The sequence below is a fragment of the Opisthorchis viverrini genome (genome assembly GCF_000715545.1).
Source record: "Opisthorchis viverrini unplaced genomic scaffold opera_v5_147, whole genome shotgun sequence".
Taxonomy (NCBI): domain Eukaryota; kingdom Metazoa; phylum Platyhelminthes; class Trematoda; order Opisthorchiida; family Opisthorchiidae; genus Opisthorchis; species Opisthorchis viverrini.
In genome coordinates, this window is record NW_008751803.1 from 1,206,063 (window position 1) to 1,231,173 (window position 25,111).

The 25,111-nt window shown below is 43.1% G+C and overlaps 2 protein-coding genes across 2 annotated transcripts; one reads left to right on the forward strand and one right to left on the reverse strand.

Annotated features, from left to right (window-relative positions):
* Positions 1-6,028: 6,028 nt before the first annotated feature.
* T265_06806 (hypothetical protein) lies at positions 6,029-7,537 on the reverse strand (the record flags this gene model as incomplete). Its single annotated transcript, XM_009172171.1, has 1 exon — positions 6,029-7,537. The coding sequence occupies one exon, from the start codon at positions 7,535-7,537 to the stop codon at positions 6,029-6,031; it is 1,509 nt and encodes a 502-aa protein (XP_009170435.1).
* An 8,354-nt stretch (positions 7,538-15,891) lies between these two features.
* T265_14141 (hypothetical protein) lies at positions 15,892-25,111 on the forward strand (the record flags this gene model as incomplete). Its single annotated transcript, XM_009172182.1, has 4 exons — positions 15,892-15,994; positions 16,138-16,264; positions 18,183-18,289; positions 24,954-25,111. Coding segments are annotated over 4 exons (408 nt in total), but the record flags the coding sequence as incomplete, so codon positions are not given.

Here is a 25,111-nt window from a genome sequence, read left to right on the forward strand (position 1 = left end):
TAAGGTTCTTCACCAGATTAGATTGAAAATGAAGTTTAATAAAAATGTTTACTCACTTCATTTGCATTTTTCTGTTGCCGCGGATTTGCCCTCTCATGACTCCATATATGCAGGTTGGAATCAGACTGGTAAGAGACCAGTGACGCTTAATCAATGACTTGTTCATATACCATTACTGAATTAGGAAGTGTGGTTGTGTGCCGCGGAGCCAACAAGTACAGTGCTGTCCTAGAAAAAAGCACACCTGTCCTTGTGTTAGGAACACGCTACCCTGAGACTGCGGAGCGGAAAAGCCAACAAGTACAGTGCTCTCCTAGAAAAAAGCACACCTTGTAAATCGGTCAAAAACGGTCCTTGTGTTAGGAACACGCTACCCCGAGCGTTGGCTATTTTGGATACTGTTCATGAGAGGTTTGACAGCCAGCTGTTGAGTACACGGCAAAATGCAGTAAACTAGAAACTTCTGTGTTGCCCGCTTACAGTGAACTTCCTTAATTATGGCGACACGCACCTGGTTTTTACCGCTGAGAGCCCTGGAACCAGGCGTCTGTTCTCCATTTTCTTACATTTTGCTTTCCAGTTTTGCCGTTACGAATGAAACTACCTTCGATTCTCTAAGCCAATGCAGTCACCAGGCAGCTCTCTTGGGCGGGACTAAAAACGTACGCAGTCGTTTTGCATGAGGTCTCAAGGATCAACGGAAAACCCCATGTGAACAAAAATGTTCGGTTGAAATTCTCGTCATTTGAAGCATACCGCGAAGGTGTTATGACCAGCAACATCTGAAATTGCTGGTACTCACGGTGACATCCATAGCGGCAAACCCATTAGGTAAACGAAAGTTTTTCATGAAAGAAACTACTCACGAGGTTGCTGAAAACTCTTCGACAGCCCACGACGGTTTCGCCCCACTTGGGACTCCTCAGGTAGGCACAGTCCCCGGACGTGGGCTTTCGAAGAGTTTTCAGCAAACTTGTGAGTAGTTTCCTGCATGAAAATATACTGCGATATCTCGAATATCGTGCCAACTGAATCATGAGGCAGCCTGTTGTAGAATATCATAAACGAGAGATTCGGTTGAGTCTCCCGTGAAAACCAAATTAATTTGCAAATGAGTGTATTTCGCGTAAACGAAAGTTTCTTAAGTTTAGAGTCCTCCATCTCTAAGGGTTTCTGGAGGTAGTCCAAACACCCAGTAGTAATTAATACACAAATCCCAAGACCGCTCGACATAACAAAGTTCAGTGGAATGAAAAGTGGATTCACTGATTTTTTTTAAATTATCAAGCACGCATTGAAGTTTTAACCTTTATCCTCTAAACAATAGCATATACTTTCATCTGTTTCAGTGCCATGTGTACGAATTCCTTCCCAGAATCAGGTGACTTCAGCGGATGCTGTAGCTCCCTGTCCTTGAATACCACCGAATCGGAGTTGTCTGGAATTTTTTTGCGGAATTCGGGCCTGTAAATCCGAGGTATGCGTTGGCTATTTTGGATACTGTTCATGAGAGGTTTGACAGCCAGCTGTTGAGTACACGGCAAAATGCAGTAAACTAGAAACTTCTGTGTTGCTCGCTTACAGTGAACTTCCTTAATTATGGCGACACGCACCTGGTTTTTACCGCTGAGAGCCCTGGAACCAGGCGTTTGTTCTCCATTTTCTTACATTTTGCTTCCCAGTTTTGCCGTTACGAATAAAACTACCTTCGATTCTCTAAGCCAATGCAGTCACCAGGCAACTCTCTTGGGCGGGACTAAAAACGTACGCAGTCGTTTTGCATGAGGTCTCAAGGATCAACGGAAAACCCCATGTGAACAAAAATGTTCGGTTGAAATTCTCGTCATTTGAAGCATACCGCGAAGGTGTTATGACCAGCAACATCTGAAATTGCTGGTATGCACGGTGACATCCATAGCGGCAAACCCATTAGGTAAACGAAAGTTTTTCATGAAAGAAACTACTCACGAGGTTGCTGAAAACTCTTCGACAGCCCACGACGGTTTCGCCCCACTTGGGACTCCTCAGGTAGGCACAGTCCCCGGACGTGGGCTTTCGAAGAGTTTTCAGCAAACTTGTGAGTAGTTTCCTGCATGAAAATATACTGCGATATCTCGAATATCGTGCCAACTGAATCATGAGGCAGCCTGTTGTAGAATATCATAAACGAGAGATTCGGTTGAGAACCAAATTATTTGCAAATGAGTGTATTTCGCGTGAACGAAAGGTTCTTAAGTGTAGAGTCCTCCACCTCTAAGGGTTTCTGGAGGTAGTCCAAACACCCAGTAGTAATTAATACACAAATCCCAAGACCGCTCGACATAACAAAGCTCAGTGGAATGAAAAGTGGATTCACTGATTTTTTTTTAAATTATCAAGCACGCATTGAAGTTTTAACCTTTATCCTCTAAACAATAGCATATACTTTCATCTGTTTCAGTGCCATGTGTACGAATTTCTTCCCAGAATCAGGTGACTTCAGCGGATGCTGTAGCTCCCTGTCCTTGAATACCACCGAATCGGAGTTGTCTGGAATTTTTTTGCGGAATTCGGGCCTGTAAATCCGAGGTATCCCGTCTCACTTTCTAACACCACTGACTTCCGAAAAAGTTTTGGCTTACTTATTTATTCTTGCATTCGGCAGATATCTGTGTGTCCTGTCGAGCTCCAATTGCACAAAATGCATTCTACCCCATCGGCGTGAAGGTTGATCACACACAACTGGGTTGTAGTGATCACATCGAGTGACCTGCCATCAAAAGTTCTTTTTACCGTTGCTCATAAACCATCATGTAGATGGTGATCAGTTGAGCAGAGAATCGTTATGGTTCCTCTTTTCACTACAGCATTTATTCCTAGCTAGGGAAGTCAGTGCGCATCCACTGGGTTTATTAGGTTGCGCGTTCCGCAATGAATGCATCTTCAAACCTCGGGTAGACAACGTGTACTTTACACTTTGCTTAGCAAGCGGGCAGGTCTCCGCCGACGTAAGTCGCTTTAAAACAAACGCGGGCGTTACAATCTCGCATGCTGATTTTGTCCTGTAGACATATGTATGAATTCAGATGTTGCCTTTCAATTTTAAAATGGTTTCACCCTACCGAAATACTGCAGGTAGCTCAGAAAGAGGAATCGTTTACAAGTTGAGGGAAACTTTGGTCTGAGGACCCAGTCAACGCATGAACACGTGGTGTAGACTCCGTGATTGAAGCATGACTAGCGCTGAACTTCTAGTCGGGAGTTCTCAAGTTCAAAAAACTTCCTGTGATTTCGTGAAGTGAGCACTTCTGGTAATTCCCAAGAAGGATGAAGCAGCTTCTCGGTCTTTCAGCCTCAGTCACATGAAAAAACCGCAGGTGAAGATTCACAAATCTCCTCGCACTATCAACAAACCGTTTGAACTCAGTTGGCAATAAGTCCTGATTTCTCTGTCTCAGACAGAAAAGTTTGAAGCGTAGCTGCTAATCGCCCTGTAGTCTGGTTTCGAAATATACTGCAACAGTACAACTTTAGCAGCCTGAGCTCTTCCACCGACAATTTCACGGAATGAATAACGGAGAGACGGAAGGTAAGGAAATCGGGTTGTTTTAAACGGGATTTCAGCTTTATTGGACTGTATGCATTGTCCTTTATCCCATTGTCCTGATTCTCATGCAATTCTCATGGAAATCTCCGTGCTGAATGGAAAACTCTCCCAACTACGACTTGTCCATTACTGAAGAGACTAGATATCATTATTGTTAGTACTAGTATTGTCACTCACGCTATTGCAATGGGACGAAATTGTAGAGGAATTGTAACGGTGATACTACTAATCGGGAGTCACGCGAGTAGTATGGTTTCCTCTTGTAAATTCGCCTTGCATCTCTTGAAAAAGGAGATCTGTTGCGGAATTTGTGAAGTCGCTTTGTGGCATTTGCTTGGATTTGGGCAACAGTCAATGAATATCCAGGAAATTCCAAGAAGACGCGTTCGAGAGAAGATGGATGTTCAGTTTCTTGTAAAAAAAGATGCAAACGAATTTTTTCTTCCCTGTCCAGTAGTCTGTTACTAATCAGTTGGCGTTTTCTAATAAATAACTCCGCAACAAAGGCCTTCTTCCTTTCACTAGTATTGTCACCCACGCTATTGCGATGGAGCGAAATTGTAGAGGAATTGGTAGACAGGCCACCTTGCATCAAAAAGCCCAATGGATCTTAATCAACCAGATAAAGCGCAGAATAACTGTGACACGATAACAACCCAGCGAAAAGGACCTGAATGCATGCTCTAGTAATATACTGACCATACGTCGCTAACCAGAAGAAATGCTGAACGGGATGTGATCTACCTGCTTTGGGCAGCTGGATCCATGATGTATTTTTAGGTTAAAATGAAAGAACTGAACTCAACTTATACGTTAAACAGGATTCATCAGACAGAATATATTTGTCCAAAAGAAATACCCGCTTGTAGAATGTCACGAGGAATACTCTCTCACCTTGGATACATAACAAAACACCGGGGAATTCACAAGCCTAGAAGTTTGATCACTGCTCACCGTCGATTTCGCCTAGTTTAAGGACCGTCGGAAATTCGGTTTTCAGACGAAGGAGCTGGGATACCACAAATCTCTCTGTAGACTTTCAGTCTGTAAATTACAAATTCAATATCAAACAATGAAGCTTGCGGATGTGATTTTTTCAAGCTAAGACTATAATATTCTCTGCACTTGCTTTGGTAACGACACGCACCTATAATGCTCAGCACTTTGAAGCCGAAAAGTTGACCCAATCAGTCGTATCCGGTAGAATGTTACTCACAAAGACACCTTGAACCGTGCATGAATCCCCAAATCTGTAATTAGTCGCCGACATTTGGGCAACAATGCTCACGTGACTTTTTATGATACTGACAACCCCACTTACACGCCGTTTAAACGGGTGCTCTGAACGTCTGCTCGCCTACCACTTTCTGTTTCCACTTTTCATGAGACAGGCTCTCCTGGCGCCCCATTATGACGGGAAAGTTATTTCACTGTGGCAGTGAGGGTGCTGGAACAGTAGGTGAGAAACATTACAATCAGGCCTTAAAGGACACTGTCCGCCATCGCTACACCGTAGAAATGCTTCAAGAAAAGCAGTCTAGAAATGAAATCACAGTAGATCTTATGATTAGTATACGTTGAGGTCGATATTCTTCGATAGCCAACTTTTGGCCCAAGCGAAACATAAAGTGGCCCTTGCGTGGAATATTCGATTACAGCACATTACAACCGAGAGGTTCTTCCCAGATGCATTTGGCTGTCAACTAAACGCCATTCTAACCTGTAAATGAACCTTTAACTCTATATGTCATGTACCCTGTCCGAGCTCCTATGATAGTCACTCTAAGTTCGTTTCTTTCGTCCTCTTTTGTGATAACATCCCTTTTGACCTAACTGCCCCCCTGAGGGGTAATATCATCACCGTTAGAGATGACGTTACAAATGATGACTATCACAGAATCCCTGTGGGTTGAGATACACAGTGCACTAGCTACTGCCAGCTTACCCGTTGGTTGGCACCAGAAACACAGACTGACTTTGGTCATTCTATCGCACATGTAAACTTTTCACCGAGCTAACGAAGCTGTACGACTGAATCCTCCGTGTCTTGTATCTTCGGGTCGGTCTTAGATTTACACTCGGTGGGCTCCGAGGATAAGAAATTGTAAAATTTTCCACGAACTACTAGGATCACACAGCTGGAAAACTTCTAAACTAAATTTCAATGAATAGCAGAAGATTCAAATTAATCATAGAAGGTGATACACCGACTTTCGTTAGTTTGCTTTTCATCAGACAAACTTCCCTGGTGGGAGAGACATAAACGATCTAGCTTGACTGTAATTTCAGTAATATCGTCCCGCGGAAAAAGACAGGTAAAATTAAATATGGAGTTTTAATCGGTTCCATACAGAAAGAAATTACAGAAGGAATCCAATATTAGGCGGAAACAAGTGGGTGGTAGGGAAGATTTATGCCACCTCGTTCTGCTACTACTACTAACTAGTTCGTGCTGTCCACATCTCCGAAGGTGTCAACATGTGTGTGTTGGGCGAATTCCACATCGCTCCCAAGACCCTTTGCATTCTTCACTAGTTTACGGCTATTGTAGTCAGTGATCCCTGTGGAACCCACATGGTGACGGTACTTCTTTGGTTTGGCGTTATGGGTGAAACCACTGACTTCATTGAAATTTCTAATTGAGCTTGAATCAACTAAGATATTGTTGCTTCCTTTGGAATTTGGACTACTCTTGAGGTGAACTATGTTCTTGGTCCCTTTTCCCACCAAGTTGTTCGTGAATTCATGTGAGTTGTAGTCATTAGCAATGATGTCTGAACCTTTCACAAGACTGTGGCTATTACCAACAACACCAACACCTGTGGAACTGCCATGTTGTTCGAATTTGTTCAGGCCACCATCAGAATTGAAATCACCGGTCCTTCCAAACTTTCCGACAACGCTTGAATCACCGTAGACATATATATTTCCATAGGGCTTAAGTTTACTTTTGAGTCGAAGCTTCTTTGTGCCACCAAATTCGTTCACATTATCTCGCACGTTGTAGCCACTCACAAGGCTTTCCGAGCTCCCTGGAAGCTCATAGGGGTTATCACCAACAACACCTGTGTAACTGCCGTATTGTCCGAATTTGTTCGAGTCGCCGTCAGAATCAAAACCACCGATCCTTCCATACTTCCCGACTACCCTTGAACCACCGTAAGCATGAATATTTCCATGGGGGTGAATATGGTTTTTGTGACGAAACTTATTGCCCCACTCATTACCATCAAAACTGTTCACCAACCCGTGTGTGTAGTAATCATCCCCATGGTTGTCTGAATTTTCCAGTAGATTGTAGCTATTATCATTAGCAAGTCCGCCATACTGACGGTACTTTCTCAGATCACCATTTGAGTTTAATCCATTGACCTTTTCAAGTTTTCCAACTACGCTGGACTCACCGTAGATATTCAAGTTTCCTTGAGATTTCAGGTTGCCATCAAGTTTGAATTTACTATCGATTTCTTTACTAAGAAAGTTCTTCACGAAGCCTTGCGTGTTGAAATCATGATGTCGTTTCTTGTATCCATTGGGACCATACACACCGCCTTTTTGGAATGCTGTGACAGTTTCATATTTCGATCCTTTGGTTAGGAAGCCCTTTCCAAGGAGTTTACCGGCTGACAAGAGATTAGCATCCAATCCGTAGTCCGAATCATGGTTGATGTTACCATAAAGTGAAAACTGTCCATTTTGCTTGTAGTGACCGATGGAGCTTTCTGCCAGGTCTTTGGGAGCAGACGCAGTATAACCTTCGGAGCCCTCGCTCAGAGTTTCGGCGAAATCCACTGGGTAAACATCTGCATCATGGGAGGAACTCTCGTAACTTGTGAGGGAAGGGACACCATGAGTAAGCACACTTTGTGCTGCAATCAATAGGAAGAGAATATGAACATGGCACATTTTCTTTGTTATGATAAACGATTTTATAACAAACGTTAGATGCATATATGCAAGTGTGAGGAGATGGGGAGGTCACTTGTGAAAAACCATGTTAGTGTCACAATATATTGATTCACGAAGTGCAGCGATCATCGACCAATCAACCCAGTGATGTTGGGTTTGTCGCAGTTCATCGACTGGTCAGCCGACTGTTTATTGCATGAAGCCAGTTGTCTGAGCATTTCATATCTAGCAGGGTGTATGCACCAGTGACCTATTCGGGGGGACAGACAGAACTGAACACATATCTAAGAATTTTTTTTTGGTAATCCGATTAACTGGCGTCACAGAATTGGCAGATATTTTCCGTTCTTCGCTGTAGTCACAACAACTGGCCTCGTAGATCGCCCACTAGCTGAAGCACTAAGGGTTCCAATAGAATGAACGGTCCGTTCATACTAAAGATTAGTAAAGGGGGTTTTATACGAGAATACTTGCTACAAAACCACCTTGTCGTTGCATTACCAATCATACATGTATGACGAATAGGAGTCGGATACAAAAAGCAACCCTCCTGTAGCGTATGCTTCACATTCAACCTATATTGTGTCGTTTCAGAATGATTATTCTGGACAGAAATAAATGTAACATATGCTCGCAACTGGGCACTTGATTCTTCCAAAAAGTCTGCATGCGACGGATATTACATACCTATTGTAGTTATCTGCTGCCCCCACTGCAGTGCCTCAGTGTCGGAAAAAGACTCACCAACAAGGAATACAGCAGCTTCATTGCAAACAGGTGAGTGCAAAACGTACAAGGGGTCTCGCGGTATTCAAAAGGCACTTTTGACATTGACTCAGACTGTCTGATCGACATCATCATCGACATTGCTTCCGTGAAACGCCTAAACACTCATGATCGTCAGTAGTGTTTCTGTGACATGCCTGGACACCCGTCGGCTGCTGTTGAACTGATTAACTGCTTGAGAGTTCGACAGAAACCTGGTTTTTCTTGTTTGGATGCTTGACGGCTTCCCTACTGTTACTTTGGTGAGCTGCAAGTTTCTCAGTTGGTTCCGGACATTCTGAGACTCCTTTCAGGAATCTGATCTTCCTGACAGTACCTCATATTCATACTTCATACATACCTCACATCTCAACGATAGATCACCCTCTGATTTACAAACAGTTTTGTAGGATTCTGACTGGTTGTGGAATTTTCTGGGCTTGAATTCGCATGGTTTTTCTCAAGAACAGGACCTCTCCTGTTTTGCCACAATCGTTATTGCTAGTCCATATCCGGGACGAGAAGCACTATTCTGGTATTCAGCCCTTATTAAACCTCCTCTCTAATGTTTGATCTCGGACTCAAACTCCGGACATGTGAGATACCATGCGAGGATTGTTACCTTTCCTCCATTGCCGTTCAACGGACGCAAATGGGGCAGCATGTTTGAGCAGGTAAACACGGTCTCACTCTCAACGATGAGATTGGTCTACCTTCTTCCAGATGAGTCCAGCACGCTTGGTGGCAACGCGCTCCTTTCGCATGTCAAAAGCCTAAATCTCTACACGGTTTCACTGTCGTTTGATTTCAATAACCCATTGTGAAACCCGATCATTGCGGACTTACCGGAATACGTGACAAGACTGGAGATGGACTGTTCAAACGGCGACGATGTGGATACTAAATGTGACCAAAGTTTTCTGTTAAACAATTCTTCATATGTATAATTTTGGTGCATATAATAACTGGTCGTAACGACAGCATCTTTCAGTCGAACCCTATTTAAATAAATGGTTAAGCAAAAAGACGCTTATTATAAGCTAAAGTCCAGTGGAGAGGGAATCGTTAGGACAGAATTTACCGTCAAAAACGTTCTATTACAAGGTAATTTGCTCTCAGTTTAGTATGAATCTGAAACAGAGAATTTATCAAGAATCGATTTTCAGCATCGAGGTATTAGTACACACAGACGCAAAGATTTTTATACTTATAGTAACCACAGTGTTGTATTGCTCTGTAACTGATCATTTTCTATTGGCATCCAACATTCAGAGTGATCTGTCCAACCATCAGCAACAGCGCCTTATATCACGTACGAGTAAGAAAGGAACAACCTCACAGTGGACCAATAAAAGTGAGCACAAAATTTGGTGCGACATTTCTATATTCATAATGCGTTTACGAGCGAAGCTGTGGTAATTACTGCGTAATAATAACATGTCACTTTGTATTCTTCCCTTCAGTATCTCTTGGAGGGTCTCTTGGTAATCGGTACTTGGCGTTAAACTGGCGGGAACCAACTAGCATAGTCCAAAGCGGGACTGTTTAATCGGTCGATCGGTCACTAACGGATCGGACGGTCAAACATGCCAGTGGAGTGAGAAAATTGGCTGATGCGTTGGTCTGTCTCACCAATCAGTGCGCTGGCAGTTTGGTCACAGACAACAATTGGTAAAAATGCATCGGAATCTATGCAGCGTTACCCTTATAGGTATCGGTGAACGTACAGTAGGAAGAGGTCCGATAAATCAGAAAACACTCTGTAAACAATCAACACTAGATAAAGAACAAGAGCGCGACGTAGATTAACAGTTGTTGATTTACTTTCGTTGGTTGATTCCTCAAAGCCTTTCGCACTCTCATGAAAGTTTGACTACACGGAGTATCTAATTGGCAAGAGTTGATAACCTCGTGCAGGTTATCGAACTACTGACTGTATACTTTTCTGGACACTGAAGATCGCAGCGTAGGGTAGCAAGTTTCTTCGCGTTCTTGATAATCTTCTACAGAGCAGACAAACTCACACTGTTGGATGCACACATGTGAGAGGTGGAAAGCTTACTGACACGATATTTCAATACAAACAGCACTCTAGCCTACGCTCCAAGATTTCTTTTTCATGCACATTAACTCTGGTCCACTCTCATCCATGTGATGAGTGTGAGCGCCGCGCCTTATTTCTGTTTCTCTGACGCCATACTTTTATTTGAGTGGCTCAAGAATGGTTCTTGTGTCCTTAGACACGAGTGTCTATGCGTTTTTTCCATTGTACGCCGTCCCAATAATTTTCGATACAAAGCCATGAGACACTGGTGCACTTAGTAATCCAAGTACCTCACTGAAGAGTCGAAATCAGAATAAGCCTTACCATATGTAATCCAGCATAACATCCAAAATTTCGAGTACATCTTTCAGCGATTCGAAATATAGTGCACAACTGTCAACTAGATGAGTTCATCACCCGTGGAAGTTCTATGGCACATGAATTCAATACTCGGTTGCTAAAATGAAGCATACTGACGGCGGATTTTGAGGGCTTCAGCGGTCCCAGTAGACAAAGTATGAACCATTTCTAGGAAGAATTATTTTCATTAAATTTCACTGCATCGCCGGACTTCCGTGTTTTTCAATTTCTGTACTGAGGGCAATGAGAATGACTTTTGAGTGCCAGCCGTCATCGGTGTGCCACAACGACAAAGTACCACATTCTTTAACTACTCTCAGGTAGTTATAACGCATTTCAAATATCGCGCCTGCAAGTAGGCCTTCTGTCACCCGACCACGTGGCGACGATACCCTGAGAGAAAAAACGCCATGAATGGGAGATTCAGCTGGGATCCAGGTGGATCACCAGTGAAAACCAAATCGCTAAGCAAATGAGTGTATTTTTCGACATCCTGAAACACTGTTCTTGTAATATTTTATCCAGACTTCTTATCCCGGTGACACTTAACGTCACGGTGTTCGGATATGCGAAATCCCCACTAAGATATGTGTGGCGGCACCATATATTGAAGCTGTTGACATACGGATAAATCCAAACATAGGCACTTAGTTACCTCATAAAATGATTTTGATAGGTCCGTCCGATATGCTCTGATAATGACCTTCTTGCAGCAAAGTGTTCGCTAAACTTGAATGTCTTTGTACTCCACACCTTCGACAATGTTGTTCACCAATAAGACCAGCAGTTTTGAACAACAGCTATAAGAATTTACCGCCAGGTGAGATGTTACATTCGCCATCACAAATCTATAAGAAAGCTGTTTATTTCGATATTTTTGGGTTACTCGTAAGCTTTGTTACTTCATAGGGACTTCATTCACCACAGCGAATCACATGAAAAAGTTCTTGTGCACTGAATGGCATTTCTTGCCTTTGCAATGGTGTCCTGCTGCTTTTGTTTTTTCTTATCTATAGCAGTCATCTGCAGGATGAACCGGTAGACTTGTACAAACTCACAATACACGACAGTTTAGACGTTTCTGTTGCTGGTGTTGACATGATGCCAAAGGAAGCGTTATCAGATATTCTCACTTGCGTCTTCTGAAGTCCTCAGTATCAGTAGATATTCGGAAGAAAGGAGCCCACTAAAATGGAAACAAACGAAGCTGCAGCTGTTCACTTGGTTCTGGCTCCCGAACGACGTTAACCCAAGGCCTAATGTCTTTCTTTCGCTTTTTCTAATACCAGACGTCACCAGTTGTGTAGCGAACTTCTGAGGGGCCAGGCGACTTTATAAGACAAGATCAGATTTCAAAGTCCTCTCCGTTCGGTGTTCTTTGCTGTCTAACAGAAAAAAAGACCCTGGGTGTGCCATAATACTATAAGACAGATCGGAAGGCAATCATGGGTATACACAGACCATCGCAGTTGCGTGTGTGCTGATGCGCTCATACTAGATGAACAAATCAGGCTGCAGTCCAGTTGACTGCGTCTAGGTCACCGACGTAGCATGTTCTCACAAATATACGTAGTCATCTACAAGGTTACTTTCGTGGCTCATGAAGCACCTTATAACACACGCTAGGTTGATCACTTGAACAAGGTCGTCATAACCTGATCGGCAAATATTGATCATGTCATGAAACCTGTTGGCCATAACATAGCATTATGTGTAATTTTCACGTTACTGAATTTTGTCCATAGAAGACACTAAGCACATGAGAATCCTGGATGCAAACAGCACACATAATTATCATCACGAGAGACTCAACCGAATCTCTCGTTTATGATATTCTACAACTGAATGTGCTCCTGGCCCCAGAACTACCAACCTGTTTGAGAGCGCTCGCTGTACTAACATTATAATCAAGCCTACTTTGATACACAACATTTTGCAACTAATTCCGACAATGCCTTCATATTTCTCCAAAGCACGATGGTAGTGAGTAATGTTACCTTTTTAGCTTGTTGAAGAAATACCGTTTCAGCAGTCAGCCACAAAACGTCTGTTTTATCGGCGATTTCATTCTGAAAGTGAAACCAATATATGCTGAAAAGCCAAGGAGTACCGTATATCTATTTCATCCCTATTTGGAATCACCATCAGCGCACAGCTCACGAAACTCCAGTGGGGAGCCTCGAACCTGCGACTACCCATTCGGCCAAAACGATTGGTTAGCAAGGCACTTAGCTCGTACTTACACGAGATATAACACCACCAATCTTTCAGTCACAGAGTCCACTTCAGGTGGTCACGCGTGTTGACTGGTTCTTCGAGTGGTGATTTCCCAGACAGGAGATTCAAGCCCAGGTCGATCTCATTGAACGAAGCGTTGATCAGATATTTCACAATATTCTCATACTACCGTCGCTCTATAAGTAGTTCAGAGGAAGAATAATTTTTTAAGATGAGTGAAACCCATCAGGGAAGACTTCGCTCGAGCAGCTAGTAAACACGTCATCACGTGATAAGATTACTGTGGTCGAAAGATGAATCGCCCAGTATGCTGTATGAGTGCGTGTTAGTCATACTATTAACCAGCTGCTCGTGATAAAACTAGCAGCCGAATGTGTCTGCTTTAATCAGAAAAAGCCTAGTCACAAGCAGGACAATGGAGAACGAAGCCGTCGATCTTTTTCGACATGCGTACATAGGTGCATTAAAGGAAGAGCAATTCCAGGTCCTTTTCTGAAACGGGATACTTGGCACTCCATCGACATATTCTGCTTGTCAGTGGTTTTTGGGTACACATTAGAGTAACGAAGAAAAGATGAGTACGAAATCTAGCGCAGAAGAGGCTCTGGGGACGGGACTCACGAGGAGTAAAAGGTCAAGAAAGCGAACAGGATGGCATGGTGGGTAAATCAACACCCAGGGGCTATGCGAGGAGATACAGCTGGTCCACTCAGTGTCAATTGGACAGATCCCTTTTTTACCAACCAAAAACATTTCCTTCGACAAAGAACAAGTTTGGGCCAGTTGTCAGAGACTCGGAGAAACTGAGGTCTTTGAAAAGGATGTTTTTTGTAAGGTATTGGTTACTACAGCTGGAAAACTGTCAGAGGAAAGTGCGCAAAATCACGTTACACAAGTGGTAGCCGCGTAACAAAAGTGGATGAGAATTTGTAGTGTGCAAGTTGTCGGCTAAGGTTTCAAGTGGGACAGGAATCGTCACGTGGTTTTGGTGTTTGTGACGCGTGATCTGATAGGTGACCTCTACATGCCTCACCAGCAAAATCCAATGCTACGAATCCCTTCTGAATCAAGCGGAGCGACTGAGTCATTCTGTGTGCAAGTGTCGGCTAAGGTTTCAAGTGGGACAGGAATCGTCACGTGGTTTTGGTGTTTGTGACGCGTGATCTGATAGGTGACCTCTACATGCCTCACCAGCAAAATCCAATGCTACGAATCCCTTCTGAATCAAGCGGAGCGACTGAGTCATTCTGTTAATAAAATGCCTCCATATAGGAACGAATGTCAAAATAAAATTGGAACAATAAAGCAGCAACTATCGAATCCCAAGTAGTCCCATAGGATTAAGAGTAGCGATCACTTTACCGCTTCACGGTGAGTGATTCAATGTCTGAAGTGCCAAACAAAATCAATACTTTTATCGATTTATACCTAAAAATACAAAACGCTAAACAACAGACTGTATTTTCATGCACCGGCTTCGCTGTCAGTGGGAAAAAAACAACTTTTCAATCCGTTCACTTCAAAACGGCAACGCTCGTTAGCCACACACCATAGGTCACATACATGCGTGTGTCTAATCGACTCCACGACGCATGGGTTTATTATTAGCATACTCGGCAAGCAACATCAAAAGGACGAAAATTACAAATCAAGGGACATTCCAAACCCAAAACTTCTACCCACTGTTCCATCCTGTTTTTCATGTTACCGTCTATTGTCTGTACCATTTACACCCGCCTACATTTTGCGTTAAAAATGTGCACAAGCCGGTCAGGATCGGTATGTATATGATTTGAATCCCCAGTTGTCTTAATGAAAATTTATACTGGAGGGCTACCTCAACTTTGGTGTCAGACAGGACGCCTTTTTGAAGTAATATTTTCTGGGAACTTTAACCCTAACTCCTGCCAAGCTGTACTTTTTAACGACATGTAATTGAATCTGGCTGCATAGTGAGTAAAGTGATCGGATTTAACTGAACTGTGCCAGCTTGTTAAGTTCCGACGACACTGGATGGAAAAGTTAACGCTGTTCGGCATTACAAAAATCCATACGACCTTCAAACCCAAATCGGAAGACGATCGATCCCTGCGGCTTAGCGACATAAGTGTTCGATTCCATATNATTGTGTTTCTGCTGTTTTTGGATTGTTACAAGTTTGTGGGTCAGTCGAAAGAAATCGTCGGAAACAGAAGTGATACAGCCGTCTCGTTTCTCTCCAAACAATGGAGATTATAAAAACTCTCGGTGTGACACAACCCGATCAAAAGAAAGAAGACCATTCTCTAAGGCGCACCAAGTGGTTTAGTAACTTGGACTAGTTAGGCAGCGACCAGCATTTCTATGCGTTTGAAAGCCGAATCGATTCAGAATGATTACGCACCGATGCAATGTCGTATCTGGATTCCAACAGACACTAATCACGCTTCAAACTGATCCGACATGTCTCAACTAGGTGCTGCCGGGTTTTCAGATCAGTGCATTCTTTTGCGGCTGACCCTTAGTTTAATAGAAGGTGACATCTATTCATCCTTCCGCCCGTGTGCTGACAGGCTAATATAACGTGTAAAGTCGTATCTGAGGCCTTTTCAACATGGCTGCACGACACTTCGAGCCTCCTAAGCACTAAAGCTTTAAGAGTGCAATACAACTAGTCTATGTTAAATACATCCCTGAGATGGGGGACAACAATCCTTTTAGTTCTCAGAATTCAACAAACGACTTCAATGAATGAGGCCCCGGAAGACATGTTTAACCCCCATTTTGCATTGGGAGCTACACAAATGACAGCTAGCTAGTACTGGACTTTGCAAGGCCAATCTCAGATTCATAATGAAATTGAGGAACGATAAGGTCCTGCACCTCGGGAAAAGTGAAGCATGAAAACATCCAAAGACGGTTAAAGCAGGTGGGAAACTAATATGCAAAAACCCGGGGACGGTCCCTGCATTTTCATCCCAGAAACTTTGACCTACTTTTGAAGAATTAGATCAGGAAGCCAAATAGAACATGGAGATCTCATTGCTACTATTCCCGCTATACCAACATTGGTCGACTGTTATGTTGTGAAAAGGATGGGATATCAACTGATGGTAAGTCACCGAGGGAAATTTCTTGATTATATGTAAAATATGGAGGAACCCAGCCTAGTATGATTAAGGGCGCTAAGTACAAGTCTTGTGTTGGGGAGCAGCAGTCATTTTCGAAATAGTGTTTACACTACGCTACTCATAAGGTTGCTGAAAACTCTTCGACAAACTACGACCTGTTTCGTCCTTCTTGGAACTCATCAGGAAGGCGCAGTCCCCGAATTTACGTCAAACTTATGTTCTTCTTGAACTCAAATTGCAGGAATTTGACTTGTAAGCTCCCTTGCATAATAATTTGGTTTTGACGTAGAACCCACCTGGAACTCATCTGAATCTCTCATTTATGATGTTCTTAAGCAACTGATTATGTAGCATCAAGCTATATGACAAGGACCTGTCTGATGTTAGTACAACATAGTCTGTACAGGGGCTGTTCAAAACCTACTGAAAGCGTTTCCGCTTGAATGGTCAAAGAAACCAACCCATTCATGTACTTTATTTTTTGGGCTTCATCAAGTCAGTCAAGTAGGATCAAGTTGCTCACTTTATCTTCTCTTAACCAGATGATCACAAAGCTGAAAAAACTCTGAAGAAAGGACATCTTGCACTTGAAAAAGTTTTGGTCCTCGCAATTGATGGGTACCTTATGCGTAATCTACTATTTTTGTAAGTGTCTGATCAGAGAGTCACACTATTCATAGGATCATTAAATCAGAGGAACGTGCGAATGACCAAGAGCATTTAAAGGTGCGCGACAAACAATACTGTGAAGCTGTGAAACCCTATCCGACAAAAAATCACACGAACTACTCAACCGGATAAATCTGCATATGGTTACGTTGCATGTTTGTGGCAGACTTCAACCGAGGTCTGGTCATAGATTCCACCTGCCTCGTTCACGGAAGGTCCATGAAAACCTTGTGGAGTATATTTTGGACCACGCGTGATCGCAGTGTCAATTATCCTAAGCCTGATAACTGCGTGTTCTCTCGTTGTGTCACAATAGCAGGTTTCACCTAAATTGTCCCGCTGAAAGACACTAAATTGCATCGGTATTTGGCACATGAGGTGCCTTAACTAGAAGCTGTATTAATTGTAGGTAAGTACACCTATATCAGCTCAGGAGCATCAGCTACCTCCGTTGGCAAACTAGATGAGGTTGGATCCAAACGAGTCAATGGCTTTGGTGAATGAGTGGTCACCGAAGACAACCTGCTATTTGAAGAATTTGTAAAGACTGAAAACACCCGATGTCTATTAGCTCAGTTCAGCATAGAACTAGTCAGGACGTTCAGATATTCAAACCCAGCTCGTGCCGCTTCCTGAGGTTTTAATGCTCGGCAATAAAGACGGTCACGTACTGCCATAGACAGAAGACCATCCAACTAAAACACATCGCGTCAGGAATGAAATAAACCAGCTGTGAATCTCTAAGGTGCGTGGAATAAAAGTACATGTTTCGTGGAGTGGTATGTTCAAGGCAACCTCCAGAGTTGTAGTGAAATCACGTTGGCCAACAGGCTCAAATGCTCGTACCAATGTTGGTCGTCTAGCCGGTTCCAGTTTGTCTGTTTTTCGAGTTCGAAAATTTGCTTGTAAGTCTTACGTCACCATACGAACATTCACCGTTAGTGAACAATTGGTTGTGTGTGATCCATTCAAGCGAAACCCATGTTCACTCTGAGACATCAGTCACCTATCCACTCTTTGAATAAAGGCAACCTTTGTTCCGATTTCTGGGGTGGTGTATGTATCATGTACTGGTGTCAGGTGAGACCGAACGGTAAATGCACGATTTACTTTGAACAATCATTCCACCAAACCATTACCGGTGGGAGCGGGAGGTTTTTCACTACCGAGAAAATACAGTCGGAGCGGCGAAATGCCATAAATCGTACCTTATCATAGCACGAAAAAGCGCATACCACCAAACCTAAGTCCATAAACTGATTGAATGCAAAAATTCACATGAAAAAAGTGTGCCCAGGAATGCTATGTTCTGTCCATTCGTTCACAGCCACCAAAGATACTACGTGCTTAGACAAAACAATCCCACGACAGCTTATGACGAGGGCATTTTTCGACAGCCAGAGGAATTAAGAATGGCACGTTCGGTTTGTAACGTCGATCTGTTTGTTTCAGACATGCTTACGACACATAAGCTTATCACCAGCTATTCTACATTCTTTAGTCGAAACGATCTACTGGTCCTCAGAACTGTTGCGGTGTCATTGGACCATGGAACCATCGACTTCCACGTCTGGCGAAGGTGACCTTTGCCCTTCTGACAGGCGTGGGGTGATTAACTTTCGAAACGGGGTGTAATTTGTGTGTCAAATCTATGACCGGTGTCAACGAATACTGACTTGATGTGTGAGCAAGCTGTGATAAGAATTCGAGAATTGACTGTGCTTGTGTACGGTTGGTTCAATGCTTCAACTTTAATGTGGACAGATGGAGAGTTGTTCAAGCTAGAGCGACTGAACCGAAACCGTTTTAAACAACACGGTTTTGCCTATTTCCCTGTGCCTTTTAAGAAAGAATGATCAAAACATGCTTTAATGTACAGACTTTTGTCGATGAACATTTATCATGAGGAGACCTTCGGAGTTTTACCGGGCAATTTTAAGGTCCAAAAAGGCTTCCATAAAATTCAGTTTTCATTTCCGTTATTCCTCAGCTGTAGTAGTCCAAGATGGGTTGGCTAACCCTCTATTGTTATGTTTGTTGGTCTGTTCGCCAAGTTTGGCAGTTGGATTGCTATGTAACAAAACCTCTCAACTTTTACAATTTATCCTGAATTATAACTACCTTGTTTACTGAACAGAATTGGTTGTTTCTGGTGTGGACAATTCGCCAAAAGACTGCAATCTGCCACTGCTATGGGTCTAGCCGCACAAAGTTCTTGTGGATGGACCGGCCCAACATTTACGTAGGTGTAACCTTCAGACTTGCGTCATTTCAACAATACGAAACCATATGTGCTTTTTTCAGCTGTGGACCTGCCACGGGACCTGGCAGCGTGTTTGTTAAAAACACTACCGCCAAATCGGCTAGTATCGCTCGAATGCACTGTGCACACTGGTAATATATTCGTTTAGGCAGACCGGGCCGAAGCAAACATCAAGGCAAACATGTCGCTGCCAAGGCGCGCCAATAAATCGATAAATCTGGGCAGATGTTTGCGGAATTCCTAATCTGTATCCGCACCACTGTCCTCCTCCTGTCCCGGCGCAAATAATCTGGTGGGTCCACACAAAAGTCGGAAGCAGGATGAACTCAAATTCACTTAAAATTATCGTTTTCCCATGGCAAACTAGTGAGATTCTCTGAAATCGAGACAGGGATATGTGAGTCAGCGAGATCAGACCAGTAGCTTAATGACGTTTTACAGTCAGTGTTTTTGAAACGAAATTTTCACCTTTTCACAGATTGGCAAGCACCCACTACTTCAATTTCATCCTCAATAATAACGACTGAGCAAGTGAGGAATGTTATCAGGTGGTTGACACACTCTCACAGTGACATCTTATAGCAACCGCATCGGAATCGATAGGCTACCATGACAGCGGCAAATGAGAACGCACGTTGCACACGCCACACAAAGGATAGATGTGACTGGGCATACAGGTGTACAACTGGACGTACGACCAGTTTCGTGTACGTGGATACATGCACACACATTATTCTGCTTAGGCGCACACAAGACTACACTGCCCCGAATATCATCCAAACGTTTACAGAGCGAAAAAATGTGACGAAGACGTCGAACATGTGAAGCAGGTAGATTTTGTGAGGGTGACAGTGACAGTCCGTGTGCGGCAAGATGATCTTGAAAGATGGTCACACTGAAAATGGAAGGTATAGTAGAGATGTTGCCAGTTAGAAATGCTCAACAGGTCAGACGAGATTCTGTTACTTTGGCGTCATTACGAAATATTATTCTGGAAAATATGGATGTCGCATTTCAAACTGAAGACCGATTTAGATCCTAGGTTAGGATTACTTGTCAAGATGCGGATAAAATCAAGAGTCGTCGTTCCAAAAAGCATCAGGGCTATTCGCCTAAAAATCTCCACCATAGACAGGGATTACCCTATAAGTGCTTCTGTTCAACCAGGCCCGATCAAAGGTTGCTTCCAGCGATTATCTGTTTGAAGCTGTGAGTGATTGGTTCGCCCACAATCTACGTGGAGGCTGCAGGGAAGTTTACAGTGATGTTGTGCTTAACTCAGAGAAATCAGTTTGCCTTATTAAAGCCACCAATTTGATGCGGTGTGACAATCACGTTCAACGACTGATTGGGTTAGCTAAGCGACGGTCTTATAGAAATTTTTTGAAAGGCAGATGTATCTTCCATCACGGAAAACCCGCGACGATTTTTTGTCTCGTTGCAAACTCAGTACTGACTGAAAGTTAAAGGAATATTTCTGCAAGTTTCACGTTTTCAGTACTGTTAGAACCCTCTGGGAAACATCAGGGATGGTTTGAACACTGTTTCCAAACCCGGTTCCAGCTCACCAATCACATTAGGATTGGCGTACAGGGTGCTCGAATTCTGGAAGGCATTGCTGCTGCCCATATTTTGCACAGCAAACGAGTTATAGGGTTTAGAAGACGAGACATCGTATAATGATCATGTGCCGTCCTAAGGAGTGTTCCATTTTGAGGGTTGTGTTTATCGGTATACAATCCGTTGCATTTCGTTCTAGAAGTCAAATGTGTTGAGAATGTCGGAAAAGAAGCTTCCAACCGGTCTGAATCGACCAGGGTAGTCAAAATTCTTTTTAACTGAGATTCTGCCCTGTAAGTGAAGGGGCGAGAAACACTGTACAGTTGATTCATCCTTATTAGGAATCATCAGCAGTGCGCAATTCATGAAGATCAAAGGAGTTCTGAACCCTCAACACCCTGGCTAGTAGTTGCTTACCAAACAGTTTGGCCACGACGGCCTGATCAGCAGTGTGGCTAACAAGCACTTAGACTAGATATAGCGTCACTCATCCTTCACTAATGGAAACCACATAAGATGGTTACGTGTTTCGATGAGCTGCTCGAGTGAGGACTTCTCAGATTAAAGTTTCATTCATCTTGTGAACTTATTCTTCCTCTTGGTTACTTATAGATTGTCACGCTGTCGAATAACGCTTCGTGGACGAAAGGTTAAGTGTACAAACTACTGACCAAACAGATTGCGGGCTCGAGACTTCCTACTGGAGTTTCGTAAGATGCGTACTGTGGTGATTCCCAGTGAGAACAAAACATTTGTATAGTGCCTGTCGGCTTTTCAACATAGGGTGGTTTCACGTACAGGACAATATATCGATCGAAAATCACCAGTTCTCCTCATACTACCACCTAGCTCCTTTTAGCCAGCTACCAATGCTTTATCTCCACTGGGAAGCCCAGACAACATAGACTTCAGGTGTCACCAGGGCTGAGCCCACTATTCCGTTTTGTGTTATTCAGGCCCTCTCCACCCTACACTAAGTCATTCTCCCCACTCCACTCTGTTCAGCTTCCCTATTATCCGTTCCCCTGTACTTGCTTCAACCTGCATTACGACGGGTGTATTAAAGACCAAAACGTTGAGACCGTTGAAAAGCAGTATTGGCACTTACTTTAACTTACTTGCTTCGTATTCTGACGTTGTGCATAAGACTTGACTGCTTTCCGCGACTCAGTCACTTCCAAGTGACTAAGAATATCAAACATTCGTTTTTCCCGTCCTACTGCCAACCTCAACACAGCGGCGGGAGCTTCACACCATCGAAACCCGTGGGTGGGCCTACCAATCTTTCGTTTAAAATGCCATAGGATGACTATAAGGGAGTACAGACCGATGAAAAAACTTACTAAACACATTTCGAAGTCATATGTTTGTGCGGATTTATCAAGCTACGCAAAGCGTTCCACCATTAAATAGACAACACGTGCAATCATACACTGTTGTCTCTTTTGGGAGGCTCACTCCAAAACATCTGCGATTCGCGCCAACAGGGTTCAGATATATCTCATGCTAGCACACCGGTTTCCCGTTCTACCTACCCAAACTCCAGAAAAAGTATACACGGATCCTAAAAAATATATATTAAGTGCATCAAGAACCGATGGAGGCTCGCGGAGACTAGCTAAAAATTCCACCCTGAGGGTTGAATTGCAAGTGAAAGTACAAATAAGCCACTAAAAATCCCAAGGATGAGAAATTTCAAACAATTGACGGAAGTATCCATGAAAGCTTATTGGCAGGTACCTTAGGAACGGACAAGTCAAGTCCGAACTCACCTAAAGTTTGGTTGCAACACTAAATAAAGTAGATTGAAAGCACCCCATGGTATATCTTTAGAGAGGAGAATCGCGGAATTTACAGTGCCACCCAAAACCCTTCTATATACTTGCCGTGCATCTTCCGAAATTCTATCAAGACTGGGCACCCAGAGATGTTCTCAAGATGACCTTGAGCAACTGAGAAGCGAAAAAAACTCAATAGGAAATGCGAACCAGTTAGAGCACCTACTGATAGTATTCTGATCGGAACGACCAAGGCTGTAAAGCTTGAACCCAAACGCATCTAAAGGGTCGAAAGAATCGGTTGGGTAAAACGGTGTGTCGAAGTTCGTTAGATCGACACACAGACATCTAATTTGAAGGTTTTTGATTCGCACTTCAAAAGCAACGTTGGTGAAAATTAGTAGCGATTATAAAGGCGTTTCTGTCTTTCCCTTAATGAATACAGTGGCGGATATAACTGAGCTTTGGTAAATTAAAGCGAGTTGAAATCTTAAAGAATACTCCCCCATTTATTTAGCTTGAAAACAAAACCTTAAAAGGACTACAGTATCTCAGTCCCATGGACGTTACCGTTGAGTTTATCAATAAAATGCCAAACCCAAGGTTGAATAGGCAGTCGTTTGCATCCTCGACTCTCTTACTCCCTAGTGTGGATAGATTTTTTCGGAAATTGGTGGATGCAAACATCGTTTAGAATGAAAATGGATTTTTGTTCAGCTATGGTGATCCGGGGTGTTCGAAAGCCGGGTGTAGCTCCAACTGTACCTATCCCTGACGATGCCAAGCTAGGTTAACAGCTGAACCTTCCGCGCAAGGGTCTACTCATATGGCTGGGGTGCAAGGCAATGTAGCATGGAGCCATGATTGTTTTGGCGTTTTTCATAAACTCAACACTTAAACCACCGTGAGGGCTCACTTGTGCAGCTGGTTTTCTAGCTGAGTCGCCAAACTCCCTCAGATATGGAATGAAAGCCGTCTAGCTCAAACGGCCCAAACCTGTCAATATTTATCGACATGAGGGGTGGTTTTTCAAAAAATAATCAAGTCATGTAGGACTTTTCGCAAATTATTTCCGGATAGTGTAATTGCTGGTCAAGGATGCCTCGGTTCGCGCAAATTTCATTCAGTAACAAACACTGAATAGATTATCATTCTGTCCCAGAGCGCCCATCCAAGCCTCAGGGTGTTATGCAAGTTTAGTCTGTTCCATAAAAATCTGGTTTAAGCAAATCAGGCCAGACCATGCTTCGGCCTTAACTAATCACCCAACTTCCAGACCGAATAAGTTAATTACAAATCAACCGATAAGACCGATAATATGAGCGAGGACGAATGTCAAAACGCCGACGATTCAGGCTAGCTTCCAGACTAGCCTTCCAATCCAGTTCCAAACCGGGACTGTGCACACCTTTCTGCTGCTGGTGTACACGAAGTTACGCAGGATAAGTTGCAAATGACTAGTTCACCAACATTGGCAGATCGGGGGATTCAGGTTTGTTTATTTCTCGCAGATAATGTTCCTTACGTAACGATGGGTCCAAGGATGGCCAGTCAGATGAGCCGTGGGAAGGTGAACGAATGATAGACAAGTAACAATCGACAAATATTAGGATAACGGGAGGAGTCGTACAGTATCTGTTTGAGTGCATAAGATTTCATAAGATTTCACAGACTCATTCTAAATTAAACATCTGACTTTAGAGTCAACGGGATCGTGTATAAAATAGGCCGCTAAGTCGAATCCTCAGAACAGTGACACTGCGCCGAACAGGTCACTTTAATCAGATATCATGAATGATCACTGTGTTCGCTTCTCATTGGTTGGGCAATCGTTGAAGAATTATACAAAAATATTGTCTTCTTAATTGCCCATCCAATCAGCTTACTTGTGAGCCTCCTTATGCAACTTTTGAGCTAAAAAGCTCCAGTGAGTGTTTTTCGGTAACCTTCACACACACACACACACACACACAAACGGATGAGCTCAGATTAAGATCATCTGGTAACTTCATCAGGCCAGCTTCTCAAAAACAAGTTGACAAAATAGTGTTAAATTCTTCTCTCCAGCTAATCTTCAGTTAATTAGAGAAAATCATTGACTGTAGTTTCAAAAATCACACGAAGACAGAGGTCACTCAACTGCTTCGTTTTTTATGACTTGGCCTTGAAGACCGTCTGTATTGAAAGCCGGCTAATCGGCACACGGGTCACGTGAGCGTTCAAGTGGCAGCAGAAAAAAACATATCGCTTGACAAAGACATGGTTTACACAGTCGCGTTTCAAATAAACTGAAGTAACCAAAAAGTATGTTTTAATCAGTCATGATATGCATGCTTTCGAACAAGATGCAACTTATGTCCGTTGTGATAAAGCCCTAAGTTTTTCGGAAAAAATGTGGCCGTATGTGAGAGACTTGTTATAGCTATTCCAACCTCTGTCGAAGTCTCTTAGTGAAGAGTGGATATATTTTGCATGACCGGAAAACTAAACAAAAACCTTGTCACGTAACACAAACAACTAGATTTATCCATAAATACACTCACTTACAAATTAGTTTGGTTTCCACGAGAAGCTCAACTGAACCTCTCGTTGTTTATGATATTCTGTAACTGAATGTGCTGCACTTAGGCCGCCTCATTCATGATTTGGCACGATCATCGAGATATCGCAGTATATTTTCATAAAGAAAACTACTCACGAGGTTGCTGAAAACACTTCGACAGCCCACGACCGGTTTCGTCCTTCTTGGGGCTCATCAGGTTGGCACAGTCCCCGAGTTTCCGTCAACCTAATGTTCTACTCGGAGAGTTCTCAGCAACCTTGCAAGTA